The 17817-nt window shown below is 57.0% G+C and overlaps 2 protein-coding genes and 1 pseudogene across 5 annotated transcripts; 1 reads left to right on the top strand and 2 right to left on the bottom strand.

Annotated features, from left to right (window-relative positions):
* The first annotated feature begins 177 nt into the window (after positions 1–177).
* CISD3 (CDGSH iron sulfur domain 3) lies at positions 178–5036 on the top strand. Its single transcript, XM_003278205.4, has 4 exons — positions 178–410; positions 759–794; positions 1308–1427; positions 3297–5036. The coding sequence occupies exons 1-4, from the start codon at positions 363–365 to the stop codon at positions 3474–3476; spliced, it is 384 nt and encodes a 127-aa protein (XP_003278253.1). The 5' UTR covers positions 178–362; the 3' UTR covers positions 3477–5036.
* Positions 1792–1910, bottom strand: LOC115831664 (annotated as a pseudogene).
* Positions 5015–17816, bottom strand: PCGF2 (polycomb group ring finger 2). Of its 4 annotated transcripts, XM_030800515.1 has the most exons (11): positions 17500–17816; positions 17182–17274; positions 9544–9695; positions 8838–8934; positions 8432–8487; positions 8297–8347; positions 7982–8090; positions 7772–7826; positions 7584–7679; positions 6105–6185; positions 5015–5615 (listed from the first exon to the last, which is right to left on the bottom strand). In XM_030800515.1, exons 3-11 carry the CDS (start codon positions 9653–9655, stop codon positions 5238–5240), a joined length of 1035 nt encoding a protein of 344 aa, XP_030656375.1. In that variant the 5' UTR covers positions 9656–9695; positions 17182–17274; positions 17500–17816; the 3' UTR covers positions 5015–5237. The 4 variants fall into 4 exon arrangements, with proteins under 4 accessions (XP_030656375.1, XP_030656378.1, XP_030656376.1 ...); XM_030800518.1 differs by lacking the exon at positions 17182–17274; XM_030800516.1 differs by lacking the exon at positions 17500–17816 and having other exon boundaries at positions 17182–17367.
* Between the last annotated feature and the right edge of the window lies 1 nt (position 17817).

Here is a 17817-nt window from a genome sequence, read left to right as displayed (position 1 = left end):
AGTCCATGGGCCCCGGCCGTCGGGACCCTGAAGCGCGGCGGAGGCTCGGCCAGCAACAGCGACTCCTGGGAGGGTCCCTCCAGTGCCCTCAGGGGTGCCCCAGGCGCCGAGGCTGCGCGCGGGGCGTTCCGCTGCCAGGCCCGCCCGGCAGGGGGCGCAGAACCGACCGCTCACGCCCGGCGCGCCGAGGAGGCCGCTGGGCGGGAGCCGCGGCCGGGCTTCCGTACCCCGCTGGCCCCTGGCCTCCGCGCTCGCAGAACGCCGCGGCGTCTTCCGGGGCCTGGCGAGCCGGGGACCGAGGGGGCCGGGAGGTGACCCGGCGGGGGCGAAGCCGGCGGGCGGGCGCGGCGCGGGAAGCGACTATGCGCGGCGTGGGGGAGATCCTGCGGCCGGCGGCGCATGGCGCCCGGGTGAGCACCCCCGCCCCGCACCGGCCCCCATCCCGAACCCCAGCCGGGCCCCTGCCAGCCCCCACTCCAGCCCCGGCCCGGCCGAGCATCCCGGAGCCCCCGGCCCGCCCCGCCGGTGTCTGGCTTGCCTCAGCTCACAGGCTTTTCCCGAGCTCCAGTCCCTGCCAGGACCTCCCCAGCCAGCACCTTCTCTTGCGACCTTTTTCTTACCCTCTCATTACCCTCGCCCCTTCAGCCCTGTCACCTCCTTCCCAGATGGCCTCTCGTGTCCTTCCCTTTCCACTGATTTTATTTTTCCATTTCCAAACCACCGTCTTGTGATGCCTGCCATGCTTGCGGACCTTGCAGGCCCTGAACCCACGGCGGGACATCTCCTCTTGGCTGGTGAGTACCCCCATCCTCCCCTCCTCCTCGCACAAGACCCTCAGGCATGGAGATCTCAAAGGCAGAAACAGGGAATGGAGCTAGGAAGGGTACAGCCCTATTCCCTGGAGTTAGCCCGTGGCTCTCAGGGAGGTGGGGCGGACCAGAGGGCACTGGGCAGGGCGCCAGTCTTCTGTTCTGAGGACAGCAGCACCTAATGAACCAAGCCCCAGTGTGGGTAGGCTGGAAGGATCCTGGCCCGCCTTCCCTAGCACCCAGGTGGGAGCCAGCGTTTCAGGGAAGGCAGCTGGACCCTGAAACCTGAGTGCCTGCATGGCTTTGAAATGTCTTCCCTGACCAAAGCTCACGGTCCTATGGTGTCCTGGGGAACGGTCTTGTTGGGTGGTATCAGATCAGCCTCTTGTAGAGGAAACCTGGACACACAGGCCAGTGGGAAACTGGGAAGGGTCGCAGGCAGGAAGGTGCCTCCAGGGCTTGAGCTAACCCTGAGCCCCTCATCTTCCCTGGCCACAGGCCCGGTGGTTCCCTAGAACCCCAGCCAGGTCCGTGGTGGCCCTGAAGACCCCCATCAAGGTGGAGCTGGTGGCAGGGAAAACCTACAGGTGGTGTGTGTGTGGCCGCAGCAAGAAGCAGGTGAGACCCCTACCTGCCTTCCTGCTGATACCTCTGGCTAGGAACAGCCTGGTGTCTCCAGTGAGTTCCCACCCAGGATGATCTTATTCTTCCCACACATACCTGAGGGACACCAAGGGGGCTTAGGCACAAAAGGCCAGTGCCCACCAGCAACCTTAAGCTCACTGCATCTACCCCTTGCAATGAAGCCAGAGAGACAGAAACTCAGTCCACACAGCCAGCCTGGTGTGGCCGGGCTTCCAGTGGGCTCTTCTGGAGCTGTTTGTTTCTCAGAGGTGCACTGCATGGCGAAGCTCACCTGGCCCTTCCCTGTCTTCTTCCAGGAAGCACCTGGGCCATAGGTTCCGAGGCCTTGAACCTCGAAAGCCTACAGCACATGGTATTTCCTAGCAGTCTTCCATCCAAGTACTAACCAGGCCTGACCCTACTTAGCTTCCGAGATCAGATGAGATTGGGCGCATTCAGAGTGGTATGGCCATAGACACATTGGGAAGAGATTCTGCTCAGGCTCTCCTGCCTCCAAAGCCTCCCAGCCTTCCCCTGTGCCCCTCTCCACTCTTCTTCCAGAAAACTCTTCCTTCTCAGTTTATGGGACTTCCTGGCCGCTTGCCACAGTTTGCCGTCTTCTCAGCTTCACTGCCTGCCCCACTTGCTTCCCCTTCTGCCCAGGAGCCTTTCATCCCAGCAGGAACCTGCCCATATTGTTTGCCTCCCTGGCCCCTTTCCTTCCTGGGCAGAGCTCTGACCAGTGTTCCTTCAAGCTATGTGGCATGGTGTCAGCAGCCCATGGTCCTTGAGTCCCACTTAGGTCCATGCACCTCAAGCCCTCTAAGACAAGTTGCTGGTTTCTATTTGCACGCTTCTCTCATCTCTCTTCTATCCCACCCTAACTCCAATGTCAAGAGGCCTTGGTTCAGCCAGGCGAGGTGGCTCACCTGTAATCCCAGCACTTTGGGAGGCCAAGGCAGGAAGACCTTTTGAGTCCAGGAGTTCAAGAACAGTCTGGGCAACAAAGTTGAGACCCCGCTTCTACAAATGCCTCTACCCCCACCAAAGACTAGCATGGAGGCGGGCCTGTGTTCCCAGCCATACTGGAGGCTGAGGAAGGAGGACCGCTTGAGCCCAGGAGGTTGAGGCTACAGTGAGCTGTGTTTGCATCACTGCACTCCAGCCTGGGCAACAGAGTGAGACCCTGTCAAAAAAAAAAAAGGCCTTGGCACCAGTTCTGCCTTCAGCTAGCAAGGCATTTCACCTCTCTGGGCCTGTTTCCATTACCCAGTCTCTGCTTGAGCGGCTTCTGGGATGGGGAGTAAACTTCTGTGCCAGCCAGCCAGTTTGCTATGGGGCATCCCCTCCTCCCTGTAACCTTCACTCCCTGTCACATGCCCAGTTATTCCCTGGAGCCAAACAAAATTGCTACCACAGTGTACTCTCCAGCCCAAAGAAGTTTTAACCCAGGAACATGGGAAGGAAATGAATTTCATGATCCAGTGGAGACTCAGAGCCATTCACACACACACACACACACACACACGCACACACACACACACACACACGTCTATTAGTGTCCTGGCCCTCTGGGTGTCCCAGAGACTAATGCTATAAACACTCTGTAAATACTTACCAGACACTTACTATAGGCAAAGTGCACCACGATCATTATTTTATTTCCTCATACAACTCTACTCTTATCATCCCCACATTACAGATAAGAGAGGTCACTCAGTGAGCCCTGGCAGTCTCGCTCTGGAGCCTGCACCCTAACCACTGCGCTCCACTCCCCCTGAGCTCCTGCAGCCTGCCCTGCCCTGCCCTGCCCTGCCCCAGCAGGTGGGGTCAAGTCTTTGACTCCTGTCTTTCCCCCACCAGCCCTTCTGTGATGGCTCCCACTTCTTCCAACGCACTGGCCTATCTCCACTCAAGTTCAAGGCCCAAGAGACCCGCACGGTGGCACTCTGTACCTGCAAGGCCACTCAGAGGCCCCCGTACTGCGATGGCACCCACAGGAGTGAGCGCGTGCAGAAGGCAGAAGTGGGCTCCCCACTCTGAGGGGGCTGCTGCTGTCCAGCCACAGGTGGCCTTGGCTCCAGGCCTCTGACAGGCACCCCCTTGTGTGGGAAAGGAAACAGGTGCTGAGCCCAAGAAAGAGATTCTGGTACCCACAGCTGGCTCTGAAGGAAGAATTATTCCTTATAACCTAAAAGTCTCCAGTCTGGGGCAGGCGGGAGTGGTTCCTGGTTTAATGTTTGCTGATGGGGAAGACGGCAAAAACGAGCCTGCCCAACCAGACTGGTGGTCCTGCAGTCACTGCTGTGAGGCCCACGTGCTGCCTCCTGCTCGATTTTAACCTGTCTGTGGGCTGGGGGCACCTGACCAGCCACAGGAGAGGGCAGTTCAGATTCATTCTGTATGGGGTCCCCAAGCCAGGCTAAAACCAGAGATGAGAGGCACCCTTCCCTTCTTCCCTCCACCCCAAAGAACTACAGGCTCCAGAAAGTATGCAGCATTTATTACAAAGCCAAGAGATACAGATGTCCCAAGGCAAAGGAGGGTACAGTCACAGGACCTCAGACACAGGACAAGGTGCAAACACAGACAAGCCCATCAGGGGGCTCCCAACCCCACACACCTAGGCTATGATGGAATCTGAGTCTCGGCTCCCGTCTCCTCTCAGATCTATGCACACATGAGGAAATCTCGGTGGGCAGTGACCTGCCAGGGCCTGTCCCTAAGGAGGTGGTCCGCTGACCTCTCAAGGGTTGGGGGTGTGGTCAGAGCTTACAGGTTTCTGTCTTCTTGTGCTTTTAGATGCAGTTGCTCTGTCCTGACCAGGTGACCGGGCCTCAGCTGGGGGTGGAGGGGCAATTGGAAGGCTGTTTGCCTTTGGCAAAGTCTGGGGTCTGTGCTTGTGTGAGGTTAACCCACCCCCACTTCCACTCTAGGCCCCAGGTGCGACTCCACCACCAGTCCTGCTAGTGAGGGTTCCCCGGTGAGGGTAAGGTCGGTGGGGGTGCAGCGCTTCACAATGCTAAAGCCACAGTGGAACTCCAAGGGCTGAGACCTCTCAGGGCCTGAATCTTCTTTTCCACAAGATAAATGATGCAAAGGCCACACACACAGGAAAAAAAAAAAAAAAAAAAGCAGATCTATTCTTTGCACAAAGTTTCCACTGCAAGAGGAGGACGTGATGCAGGTCTCACCTCCACCCTGCACTTGCTCCTCAGAACCAGGGATAAACCGCATTTGTAAAAGGCACTGTTCTTAGCAATTTCTGGACATTCAACAATGTGGGGGGCGGCCACTGGTCAGAGGCAGGACAGCAGCCAAGATGGGGAGAGAAACGGGGAGAGAAAGAAACAATTCTAACTGACTCCTATATGCAGCCAGTTGGAATCGTGCCTAAAGCTTTGGGTCTGAAGGGGCCCCCAACACACCATCTGCCTTGGGAAACAGCGAGGACGGTGCAGAGCTTTACTGGGCCTCCAGTGGCCCATCCAGTTCATCTCCAGGCACTCCCAAAAAGAGCAAATTACACAAGACCCCCCAAAAATGAACACCATTTTCCACACATACACACACACATAAAGTTTGTTTCCTGTGGCATTTAAATTAATCTGGTTGGTCCATAGAAAATAAGTATGTATATTTGGTTTTTCCTATGTACATATATATATAGATTTATTTATAAAACCCGCCCCCCACCCCCAAGGTGGGAAGAGCTGGGGAAAGTAGAAGAGATGGAAAAAAGGGCCCAGAAAAAGTGGAAGGAGTGGAGCGGCTTGGCTGGAAGAAGGGAGAGGGTCCCTGGCCTCAAGTTAAGGGGGGCACGGGAGCGCCGTTGACAGTCATCTTGCGCCCCCTGCTGGTGGAGGATGGTGTCTGCAGGCAGTTCGAGCTACCCCCGTTGGCAGCTGTGGTGGCCCCACTGGCTGTCGAAGGGGGAGTGGGGGAGGTAGAGTGGGTGGCTGGAGGCCCATGGGAACTGGGGGAGCCATGGGATGGGGTGGCTGGGCTGGGTAGGGAGGAGGAGGTGGCTGGCAGGGTGGCAGGGCTGGGAGCCTTGTCGCTGACTGACTCACACTCGGATGCCCCGCTGGTGTTGGTGCCCTCGGAGGGGGTGGGCACCGTGGCTAGGGTGAGCCGCTTGCAGGCTGGCTGGACACGGTACTTGAGGGGGAGAGGCCCGTTCTGCGGGGAGAGTGGGGAGGAGAGACACAGGGAAGGGGAAGGTATCAGGAGAGAGGTCAACTAAAGGGCCACCAGCTCCACCCCACAGTGTCCAAACTCGAAAAAAGAGATGGGATGGGGCCTTGGAGAGGAGAGACACAAGGATACAGGGCGCATGAAGACCCAGAGAGGCAAAAGGTCTAAGAGCAGAGACTCTGTCAGAGAGGAGACAGGGGAGAGAGGAAGGCAAACACACGGCAGCTGCCAGCACCTATTTCTGCCCCCAAATTGGGGGACACCATCTGCCCAAGGAACCTTGTCTCCTGGGCGGAAAGTCACCCGCAAGAGATGGCCCAGAGGCTGACCTGCTGTAGCAAGCCGCCCTGGACAGGCAGCTCATGGGACAAGGGATGGACTGTCTCTGACTAGAGAAGGGTGGCCCATGTGGCCACAGACCAATGCCAGACCCTGCGGGAGTCTGCTCCCTGCCTGCCCCACTCTCTGGCTCACCCGCCGCCAGGGGTAAATGTAGGCGATGTCCATGAGGGTGTAGTATTCCTTCAGTGGCTCGTCCTCATACAGAACCTCCACCTGGGGGAGGGAAGCGGAGGACACCATGACTCTGGCCAGCCTGGGGCTCCAGGCTGGGAATGTGGGGGACTGGGAGGCGGGGCAATGGAAAGAGTGGATTTACAGATGGTCCCTTATTTCTCTGGGGTTTCACTGTGGATTTGACTTCCCTGTCAGAGTTGTTCCAACATAACTCCTGACCACCAGGCAGGAAGGGGTCCAGAGAAGATTCCCTTATTGTTAGCAGCCCCTGGTCCCACTATGCACACAGCTGTCTGGGTCTCCTATCTCTGGCAGGTCTCCCAGAGGAGCTGGAAAGGCTTGGGGGGATCTCCTGGAACTCTGGCTCTCACCCCCAGCTGCAAAATGGAATCACTCAGGGAGCTTTAAAAAACACCAATGTGGCCGGGCTCGGTGGCTTACACCTGTAATCCCAGCACTTTGGGAGGCCGAGGCGGGCGGATCACAAGGTCAGGAGATCGAGACCATCCTGGCTAACATGGTGAAACCCCGTCTCTACTAAAAATACAAAAAATTAGCCGGGCGAGGTAGTGGGCACCTGTAGTCCCAGCTACTCGGGAGGCTGAGGCAGGAGAATGGCGTGAACCCGGGAGGCGGAGCTTGCAGTGAGCAGAGATAGTGCCACTGAACTCCAGCCTGGGCAACAGAGCAGGACTCCGTCTCAAAACAAAACAAAAAACAAACAAACACCAATGCCTAGGCTGAGTGCGGTGGTTCAAGCCTATAATCCCAGAGCTTTGGGAGGCCGAGAGTTCAAGACCAGCCTAACCAACATGGAGAAACCACGTCTCTACTAAAAATACAGAATTAGCTGGGTGTGGTGCTGCATGCCTGTATCCCAGCTACTCGGGAGGCTAAGGTGGGAGAATCGCTTGAGCCCGGGGGGGTCGGAGGTTGCAGTGAGCCGAGATCGCTCCACTGTACTCCAGCCTGGTGACAGAGCAAGACTCCATCTCAAAAAAAAAAAAAAAAAAAAAGAAATATAGAATCTACTAAGTCGGAATCTGCATTTTAACAAGATCTCCAGGGGACACATATACATTCGAGCTTGAAAAGTTATGTCCTGGAGCTCTGTTGGAATTTCAGACTAGCCTTCCCACAGCCAAGCGGCCCCAGAGGAGGCCCTGCGTTTTTGCACTCCCCTCTGCCACAGTTCCGAGTGTGCAACATGCACACATACACACCATCTTCGTCCCATGCACCACTGCACACTGACTTCAACACCCCTAGATTGCCCCCTAATCTTGGTTTCAACCACCCTTCTGTTAACACATGGGCTCAGTTAACCACGCAAACCCTGGGTGACACATAGCCAGCTCTGACCAATGGCTGGGGTGCACAGAATCTCTGACACACCCATACACAGACACTCATTTTTTGAAAGGCCCAGGGACCCACCTTGTACTTGCTGGGCACATCCATCTTGTTGCGGAGAAACTTGGCGAGATGCATGACGGTCATGGCTGCTGGGCATCGCAGGAAGCGCACCCCTGTCTGCTGGGGCACAGGCACCCATGGTAGGGGATCCACCCCAGGCCACTCCCTCCCAGCCCACATTCCAGTCCTAGGCAGGCCCCAGCACTCACTTTCTCTTTGTCCCCATCCCCATTCTCCAGGGGGCCCTTCTTCTCATCCCGGTCCCTGGGGACGGAGAAAGAATGAAGCTAGGAAGACCCAGGAAGAACCAGGAGACCCAGGAGGATGAGCCGTCAATGGACACATCCAGAGGGCCCTGGGTGGGAGAAGGGGTGACCCAGCCTAGGAGCCCAGAAGGGGCTAGCCTGGGCCAGACTTGCCTGGCACCTTCGTAGAATTCGATGGAGAGGCTGACAATCTCATCATCACTCAGAGCCCCCTTCTCCTGCTCCAAGACCTCGCCGCGGTCCTCATTGGAGCCGTTGGGGACTGCAGAAGGAGAGAGCTCTCCGGTTGGCGGAGGATGTAGGAAGGGAGCCCGCCAAAGACCCAGGGATCATGAACTCCGCCAGGTGAGTCCGGCTACCTTCTGGGGAGGTGTGCGCGGAGGAGGTCAGAGGGTGAGTGGTAGCACTACACACCTACGTGGTCCCAGGCACGACCGTGCACACACACACAGACGCGAGCACACTCACCCTCCGTTAGGGGGTACGCTGCATAGAAATCCCGCCGCCGTTTCATCTCATCTAGAAGAAGGCAGCAGGATGAGGACAGGGCCATGGGTTGGGAAATGGGGTCGGTGGGCAGGAGGAGGAATGGTGTGCAGATACCTTTAAAAAGGCCAGGGACCAATTTGTAGACAATGTCTTGAAGGGTTTTGTCAGACCTGGGGAAAAATGGACAGGGCTTATCAGCAATGCGCTCTCCAGAGAACTGCCCTCCACAGAACTGCTCCCACCTCACCCTGCTCTCCCAGCCAGGGGACCCCTCTTCCCACCCCCTTCCTGAGACCGGTGCCCAGGCATTAGGATCCCTGTGGGTCTGGTCTTTGCCCCTCTAGTATGCCTCAGCCTATGATGAGCCAAATGTGACCCCAAGGGAGGGGAGTAGCCCAGGTCCACACCCCATGCTTCTCCCACACCTGCCGCCTTGGCTGAAGGAAGCACAGAGAGTGGGAGGGATGGAGGAGGCTGACCCAGAGGATCGAGGGGGCAGGAGGTGCGGTGCCAAGCCCACCTGATGCTCAGCAGCGGCCGGGTTTTATGGACCTGCACGTCACACATGGGGCAGTATTTGTTGGTCTCCAGGTAGCGCACAATGCAGGTTTTGCAGACTTGGGGGTGTGGAGAGAGAGAGGAGAGTCAGAGCCGCCTTCCGACCCCAGGACCAGCCTCCCCGCCCTCTGCTCAGACTCAGATATCCCTTCTCCTCCACCCTGTCCCTGCTCTGAGGCCCAATGTGGCGATGTGTGTTTTGCACGTGTGGTACCTGTCCTTGTGCATTGTTGAGGGAAGCTGGATCTTGTGTGAGACAGGCCAGTGTCATGTACAACGCAGAAGGTCAGCCCTGAGTCCCAAGCTCCCCGATGGAGTGGGGGACAAAAGCCAGCGTGTTCAAGATGCCCCTGGGTCCCAACCCCCCTGCTCCCAAGCCCACAGTGCAAACAAGGGGTGTCTGCATCTTCAGGGCATAAAATTTCAGCCATTTCAAGAAAGAACTGAGATTTCAAATGCGAGTCCTTGAAATGAACTTCTGGGCTGATGCCCCGTGCCCAGTCGCCCCTGCGAGGTAGGCCCTCTGTGACCTGAGGATTCCCAGCAGACACGTGGGCGCGTTGGCTCTTCAGGGTAAGGGTTTGTGTGCTACCTTCCTCAGGCCGTGCCCGCCCCAATCTGGGCACAGAGGCTGCCCACCCTGAGCAGCTCCCCTCCCCCCAACTCACAGGAATGCAGGCACTCCACGATAGTGGTAGCGTCGATGAAGTACCCCCCGCAGAGGGCACACATGAGGTGGGGGTTCAGCTCTGTGATTTTGATCCGTGTAGTCCGATGCATGATTCCGGGGTCGGGGGTGGGGGGACTGGGGAGCGTCGCCCTGGGAAACGGAAGTGGAATCAGAAACCCAGAGTTAGCCGGGCGCAGTGGTTCACGCCTGTAATCCCGGCACTTCGGGAGGCCGAGGCGGGTGGATCACGAGGTCAGGAGATCGAGACCATCCTGGCTAACATGGTGAAACCCCGTCTCTACTAAAAATACAGAAAATCAGCCGGGCATGGTGGCGGGCGCCTGTAGTCCCAGCTACTTGGAGGGAGGCTGAGGCAGGAGAATGTCGTGAACCCGGGAGGCAGAGCTTGCAGTGAGCCGAGATGGTGCCACTGCACTCCAGCGTGGGTGACAGAGCGAGACTCCGTCTCAAAAAAGAAAAAAAAAAAGAAAGCCAGAGCCTCGGCAGCCCCTCCTACGCTTCACTCCACACCTCCCAGCACATCTCTCCCTGAGCCCAAGACCCTTCTCTGCCTTCAGGGTGGGCTGGGGGCGTACATGTGGCTGGTTCTTTCTGGCCCCCTCTGAGAGTTCATTGGGTGCCCAGGCTCTGGAGAGTCACACAGCCTTGAGCAACAAGGTCAGGCTCCCTCTGAGGAACAGGAGGAAAGACTGAAGTTAGGCCACAGGATGTACTGCCCAACTCCCCAGAGAATGAGGAGGCAGGAAAATGGAAGAGAAGAGGGTTTTTAAAACTCTCTCCAATCCCAGGTCGGGCACAGTGGCTCATGTCTGTAATCCCAGCATTTTGAGAGGCTGTGGCAGGAGGATCCTCCTGCCTCACGTGATCCCTTGAGTCTGGATGGCCAAGGCTGCAGTGAGCCGTGATTATGCCACTGCACTCTAGCCTGGGCGACAGAGCGAGACTCTGTCTAAAAAAGAAAAACAAAAACAAAACTCTCCAATCCCAATCCATATTCACTCACATGGTCCACATTTAAAGCATCCTAGGAACTAGGAGGAAACTTAGATAAATCAGCCACTGGCCTGAAACTTCAAGGAATAGAAGAAGGGAAAAATAAGTTATCCTTATTCCCTCAACCCCTCCACCCAGGTGCAGGGCCTCAGACTTGATCTTTCCACTACGTCCCAGCCTCCTATCTACTCCATCCATTCATTCCTCCTCCAGGAAGGCTTCCCTGGAAACACCATGGGCACAGGCTACCCTAAGTTAGAAAGCCGCAGCCATCACTTGTGCTTCTGGCTCTGCATCCAGCCTAAGCTTTGGAGCACCTTCCTCCTCTAAAGTCTGCTAAATATAGGCTGCTCCCAGAAAATCCACCATACACTAATTTGGCTTCCAGGCCTGAGACTCAGGCAGGGAACAGAGAGGGTCCTTACATGCCTGAAGTTGGGAACATGCAGCTCCAGCCCTAGCCCGGGACTCAAAGAGTTTAGGCAAAAAGGCTATACCCCTGCCACAGGAATCCCTCCCAGTGCCCCTGATGGACAGCCCCCTGCATGAGTGCTCCCTGCCCACAAGCACACAGGGTCCAGGAACCCCCCTTTCATGCACACTGCAGGAATTCCCCCCACGTGGTCACTGTTACTCTCCCACTGTCTCCTGCCCTGGTGACGCCTCTGCCACCTGTTCACAGGCTGTCCAGTGACAAACCACAGGCTCTCACAGATGCCTGCCAAAGCTGGGCAGAAAGTGCTCTGTCCCCAGATCGCCTGCCCGACACCAGCCAGGCCCGGGCAGGGTCCAGAGAGGTGAAAAGTCCGGCTCTGGATTGGCCACCGTGCTTCCTTCTTGGTAAAGAAATCAAACCAAACCTGCACCTGGAAGGGACAGCCCCTCCCTCCTCTTTCCCAGAGTAAAAGCCCAGGGGTGGGGCTTGGGAGGGTGGCCAAGCCCCAACAGCTCCTTTACAACATACTCACACCCTTCTCTCCTTTCCAGAAAGATTTCTAAAGCCACCACACTGAGTTTTCTAGGACAAGAAATTCACAGCCGGGATCAGCAGTTTCTATAGAGACCCCAGGATGAGTCTGGCCAGGACCCAGACAGCCAACAGAGGCTCAGGGAACCTGGCCAGAGACCGAAAGAGATGCAGAGACACAAAGGCCACATGTGGGAGAGACACCAGGTTACAGGGCAGACAGTGGGGAACAAGCCAGTCCCACAGCAAGCCCAGAAACATGGTGGAGAGGTGGCGGCCCCGGGGATCTGAGAAGGGAGAGGGGTTCCCACCTCACGCAGGGTGGCCTCTGCCAGCCCTCCCTGCATGGGTCCCCCCTTTGCAATTACGCAGAAAGCTGCTGGCTACTCCACTGTTTGGTCGTTTCCATAGTAACCCTGTCCCTGGCAAGATGCCCAAATATTATTACAACCATCCAGAGGAGAGAACAATCCAAGTGGCTGTCTCTCTGAGCGTGTGTAATATCCATCCTGTGTACGTGCCGTCTGGGCCTCCAAAGGTACTTCCTGTGACTGCCTGTCAGTCATGTGTGTGTCCAGATGCATCTATGTGTGTGTGCAGAGCCACCAACAAACATGCTGATGCTGAGCTCTGATAACGCCTGGGGTCTCTGCTACTGGGGTAAATTGCATGCCCTCATCTTTCTCCCGTTCACCCTCATATACACGTGCACGCGTACACACACACACATACACACATAGGCTCTGCACACTTCACGACTTCACGCCACCCGAGCCACCTCATTCACACTCGCTGTGTTTTCAAAGCAGACACTTGCTCTTTTTTTTTTTTTTTTTTTTTTTTTGAGATAGTCTTGCTCTGTTGCCCAGGCTGATTACAGTGGTGCGATCTCGGCTCACTGCAGCCTCCGCCTCCGGGTTCAAGTGATTCTCCTGCCTCAGCCTTCTGAGTAGCTGGAATTACAGGCGCATGCCACCACACTGGCTAATTTTTTTTTTTTTTTAAACAGAGATGGGGTTTCGCCATGTCAGCCAGCCTGGTCTTGAACTCCTGGCCTCAAGTGATCCGCCCACCTCGGCCTTCCAAAGTGTTGGGATTACAGGCGTGAGCCACCACAGCCAGCTGACACTTGCTCTTAAGAACCCCACAGCCAACAGCCCTGCACTGCGAATGGCTGTGCCCCTCACCCAATCACTTCCCCGAGCATTTCTGAGAATTCAGCCCCAGCCTATTCCTCTGGACCCTTTCTAGACACGAGGCCCAAGGTGGTGCTGACTGAATGAAACACTGCTCCTTCTCCAGTTTAAGAAAATAAGCCCCTTGCCACACTCCCTGCTCCCCCCACTCCATCCCCACAGGTTCTGACTGTTACCTCTGGGGCTGGGGGTGGGGAGAAGCACTGATTGGCTCCTCACCTGATTGCCATGGTTACCTGCAGGGCCCTGCCAGCAGGTGCCAAGAACAATGTAAACAGGAGCTCTGTCTCCCTAGAGCACCCTCTCCCCATCTCCCCACCCCAGGAGGCCCCAGGCCCCGAATTCCTGACACCCAGTTCCTCCCCCGCTCCACTGGCTGGTGTGCTGTGGGAAGGTGAGGGAAAAGGGGTGATGGGTGGCTGGAAATCCAGCTGTCATTACTTTGAGGAAGAGGCTGGGAGATGGGAAGAACTTGAGGGAGAAAGAGTGGAAGACACAGATCCCAAGAAACAGAAAGGGGAGGCCAAGCGCCATTGGAAGTGGCCTCTGCAGAGCTCAGGGGCTTTAACGGGTCAGTCCCAACTGTGTGTCCACCCCTCCCTGGACTTGAGCACTGTCTCCACCTCTAACACCACTTTTCCCCAAGCAGAAGCCAAGCCCTTCAGTGTCTTCTGCCATTGTCTTTGCAAGGGTGTGTGTGACCCTTAGGCGGCCCATGTTCTGGGCCCTGAGGCCCTGGGTCTGGCTATTGCTACTGTGGCAGGAAGGGAGCTTGCTCAGCACCCAGCATCCAACCCCGACCCCTCCTTGCCATTCAAGCCTAGCACTTGTCTTTCCCAATCCTTAAAGACCCCTGCTAAGAGAACACCACCATCTCTCTCTCTCTCTCTCTCTTTTTTTTTTTTTTTTTTTTTTTGAGACAGAGTCTCGCTCTGTCTCCCACACTGGAGTGCAGTGGCAAGATCTCGGCTCACTGCAACCTCCGCCTCCTGGATTGAAGCGATTCTCCTGCCTCAACCTCCCAAGTAGCTGGGAATATAGGCGTGTGCCACCACACCTGGCTAATTTTTGTATTTTTAGTAGAGACAGAGTTTCACCATGTTGGCCAGGCTGGTTTCCAACTCCTGGCCTCAAGTGATCCACCCGCCTGCCTCGGCCTCCCAAACTGCTGGGATTACAGGCATGAGCCACTGCACCCAGACCAATCTCTCCATTTTAACCAGTCTCTTTCTGGAAGCCACCCTGCAATTTAGGCCTCTCTCACTTCTTCATGGTCCCCTGTGGAAACAGTGGGTCTCCCAGCACCAAGGCCCCTGTGCTTCTCCGATGCCATAGCTCTCTCTACTCTGCCTGCCTCCAAATGAAATCAGCCCCACTCCCTCACTAGAATGTCTTCAGGTCTTGGGAAAAGTCACTCAAGGTCACATCCAGATGTCTAGAACTGCAGAGGTGAAAGGGCTCTTAGAAAGCACCTTGTTTGGCTGGGCGTGGTGGCTCACACCTGTAATCCCAACACTTTGGGAGGCCAAGGCGGATGGATCATGAGGTCAGGAGTTCAAGACCAGGCTGGTGAAGATGGTGAAACCCCATCTCTACTAAAAATACACGGTGGCTCATGCCCGTAATCCCAGCACTTTGGGAGGCCAAGGTGGGCAGCTCATGAGGTCAGGAGATCGAGACCATCCTGGCTAACATGGTGAAACCCCGTCTCTACTAAAAATACAAAACATTAGTTGGGTGTGGTGGCATGCGCCTGTAGTCCCAGCTGCTCGAGAGGCTGAGGCAGGAAAATTGCTTGAACCCAGGAGGCGGAGGTTGCAGTGAGCCGAGATCGTGCCACTGCACTCCAGCCTGGGCAACAGAGCGAGACTCTGTCTCAAACAAACAAACAAACAAAAATACAAAAATTAGCCGAGCCTGGTGGCAAGCGCCTGTAATCCCAGCTACTCAGGAGGCTGAGCCAGAGAATTGCTGCTTGAACCCGGGAGGCAGAGGTTGCAGTGAGCGGAGATCGTGCCACTGCACTCCAGACTGGGTGACAGAGTGAGACTCCATCTCAAAAAAAAAAAAAAAAAAAAGAAAAGAAAAGAAAAAGAAAAAGAAAAAGAAACACCTGTTCAATCCTTTCATTTTACAGATGAGCACACTCAGATGTGACTTGCCTAAGGTCACAAAGCAAAGCAGTGGCAGTCCTGCAACAAGAAAGTGCCTGACTCCCACCCCAGTGCTTTTAACATCCTGGCACCTAGTCAGGCTCCTCACTCATCTAAAGCAGTAATGCCCGGCTTCATCTCAGCAGGTGGGAGGGAAAAAGAGCAGCTCCCTGGAGTGGCGGGAAAACCACTCAGTGGGCTGCCATCTGGGAGGGAGTCAGTCTGGCCCAAACATGACCATCAGCATGGACTCCTGCCTTGAGGCAGGAAGAGGAGGCACATGTTAATCGCCTTACCCCATTTCCTACACATGGGGAAACAGGCTGCAGGGAAGCACAGCCAGCCAGAGTACAGCATCAAGACTCAGACCAGGGGTTTTATGACTCTTCCTCTCCCAGCTTCATGGGTCCAATTGCGCAAGCCCCTTGTATTTGTGTTTGGGGCCGTGAGGGTCTGCCTAGGAACACTGTGGACCTCCCAACTTTCCCCAATCCTTGACAATGGCACAAAGATCTACTCCCTTGTCCCCACCATGCATTGAAAAGGGCCTCCTGAAGCTGGGCTTACCCAACCCTCCCTTCCTCCTTCTTCCACCTCTCAGCTCCCTAAGATCAAACAAAGGCAAAACCCCAAAATATACACATTGCCAGATACACACACATACAGCCAGACACACCCCCCTCCACCTCTCACACTCACTACACACAAGGCCAGATAGACACGATACGACCCCTTGCCCCCAACCCCGCACCACATACACACACAATCACAGCCAGACCAGAGCCAGGCCCACCCTCACTACATGCAGAAGCCATCCACATCCACCCCCCACCTAGAAGCATACAGCCTGACATCCCTGCCTGGAACCAGACCCTGCAAACACACACTAACCTTTTGTACGCCCCTGGTCCACCCAGGGTAAATTATAACACAAGTCTTCCAGCAACAAAAGCAGTTCAGCTTCCAAAGTCCGCTCTGGGGACCAGAGGCTGGAGGGCTGCAGTGGGCATGTGACCTGCACAAAGCTGTACCCTCTTCCTGTTCGGGCTCTCTCCATTCCCATGACAACAGCTCCATCGACCAAGATCTCTCAGGCAAGGCCAGGGGCAGCAGAGTCCCCCTTCCTGCCCAACCCCCAAGACTTCAACTTGAACGCTACCCAGCTACACATGGTCTGGATCCTGGGGTTGGCTTCCTGCTTCATTCCAAAGACAGTTCTAAAGCTTCAATCCCCCAACCCCCAACCAGGGGAGCCCGTGGGAAAACCTTCCCACCAAAAAGCTGCAACAGAGCTGGCTTTATGCTCCCAGTAATAACACCTTGGACCAGAGTGGAGGGGGGGAGGAAGGAGAGAAATTAAAGAGTTTCAGGAACAGAAACTGCCAGAGGTCCCAGAGGAGGAGGCATCAGAACAAAGCGGGGAGGGGATAACCAGGAGACAGCCCTCCCCTCGAGACAGAGACCTCTGGGGAGACTGGGGCAGCGTGGGAGACACTGAGGGACAAAGATCTCGGGAAACGCTGGGTAACACTTCCACAATATTCACTGGCAAATTCACCCGCCTCCAGGCCGCCTCCTCCCACCTCAAGCCAACCGGAGCGATTACGGGCAGACAGGGGCAGTGGGGGAGGGCGAGGGTCATGCCCGGGCCCATCGTGGAGACAGGCAGGGGGTGTCTGCTTGCCCGGGGGTCCCACGCCCTCAGAGCTAGCAGCAGGAGGGCGTGCAGAGGGTGGGGTGGCTGGGCGTCCCAGGGGAAAGGGGGCCAGTTTAGCAGACCCCCCTGCTTCCGCTGGCGATGAGAAATATTGCGATAAATTTCCCTCCATCCCCATTCTACCCCCCCCGCCCGGGCTTCCCCAGGAGCCCATGTCCCAGGATCAGGGACCCCAGTTACCGGGTGGCCGCTCCCACCTTCCCTACAGCCAAACTTTCGGCGGGGCCCCGGGAGGGGTGTTCCGGAGGGAGGCTCTGCTGAGGTGGTTCAGGGAGGGGGCGGGGCGCCGGCGCCGGGACGGGGAGCGGGGACAGGCTGGGGGAGGTGCCCGAGAGGACCCGGACCCCGGCGGGGAAGGGCGCCCTCCCCCGGCCTCGCAGCCGCCCCAAAGCACATCCCCTTCTGCGGGCCCCAAGTCCCCGCGCGTCCACGGTGCCCCTGTGCCCACGGGAGAGCGACCCCTGCCCAGACCGAAAAGGGGGCAGATCGGGCAGAGCAAGGGGCGGCTTTGGTTCGTGGGGAGCGGCGACCCAACCCAGCGCGCATCCTGCAAGCCCTCCCGGCTGCCCCGGACCTTCCCCCTCGCTACCTCGGAACAGGGTCTGCCCGGGGGCTGCTGCACAAAGAGGTGGTGGTCGAGGGAGACGCCAAATCGTTAAGAGGGGGAGCCCGTTTCGGCCATCTTGGAAGAGAGGAAAGGGAAAAAGGGACAGAAAAAAGGGAGAAAGAAAGGCGGACGGGGCAAGCTGGGCTAGGGGCTGACGGGGCGCGAGGGGTGCGAGGGCAGGATCGGCTCAGAGCCTCCCCCTCCCACCGGGGCTTGCAAAGAACGGTCGGCCCCCCATCCCAATCCCCAGAGGGTTGCAGGCCAGGAGAGGGAAAGGAAGGGGGAGTCCGCTTCGCTTACCTGGGTTCGGGGTCCGGTGGGTCTCGGGGAGGGGGGGATGGGAGGGAGGGAGGGAAGGGAGGGGAGGGGGGCCGCAGCCGTGTCGCTCGCCCGGGCGGCGGGAGGGGAGAAACCTACGGTAAGAAAGGAGTTTGTGAAAGCGGCTTGGGGTGGGAGGGAGAGAGGGGAGGGGAGGGGACCGAGGGGGGAGGGGAGGGACCGGAGTTGGGGGGGAGACAAAATGGCTTTTTTCCTCCAGACAAGAGTAGGTCCCGCCCACCACTCACCCACGTGACTTCATTCCTTCAGGATGCTGGCAGAGAGGGGAAGAGGAGGGGG

The sequence above is a fragment of the Nomascus leucogenys genome, chromosome 19 (genome assembly GCF_006542625.1).
Source record: "Nomascus leucogenys isolate Asia chromosome 19, Asia_NLE_v1, whole genome shotgun sequence".
Lineage (NCBI taxonomy): Eukaryota > Metazoa > Chordata > Mammalia > Primates > Hylobatidae > Nomascus > Nomascus leucogenys.
This window is presented reverse-complemented; position numbering and strand designations above follow the sequence as displayed.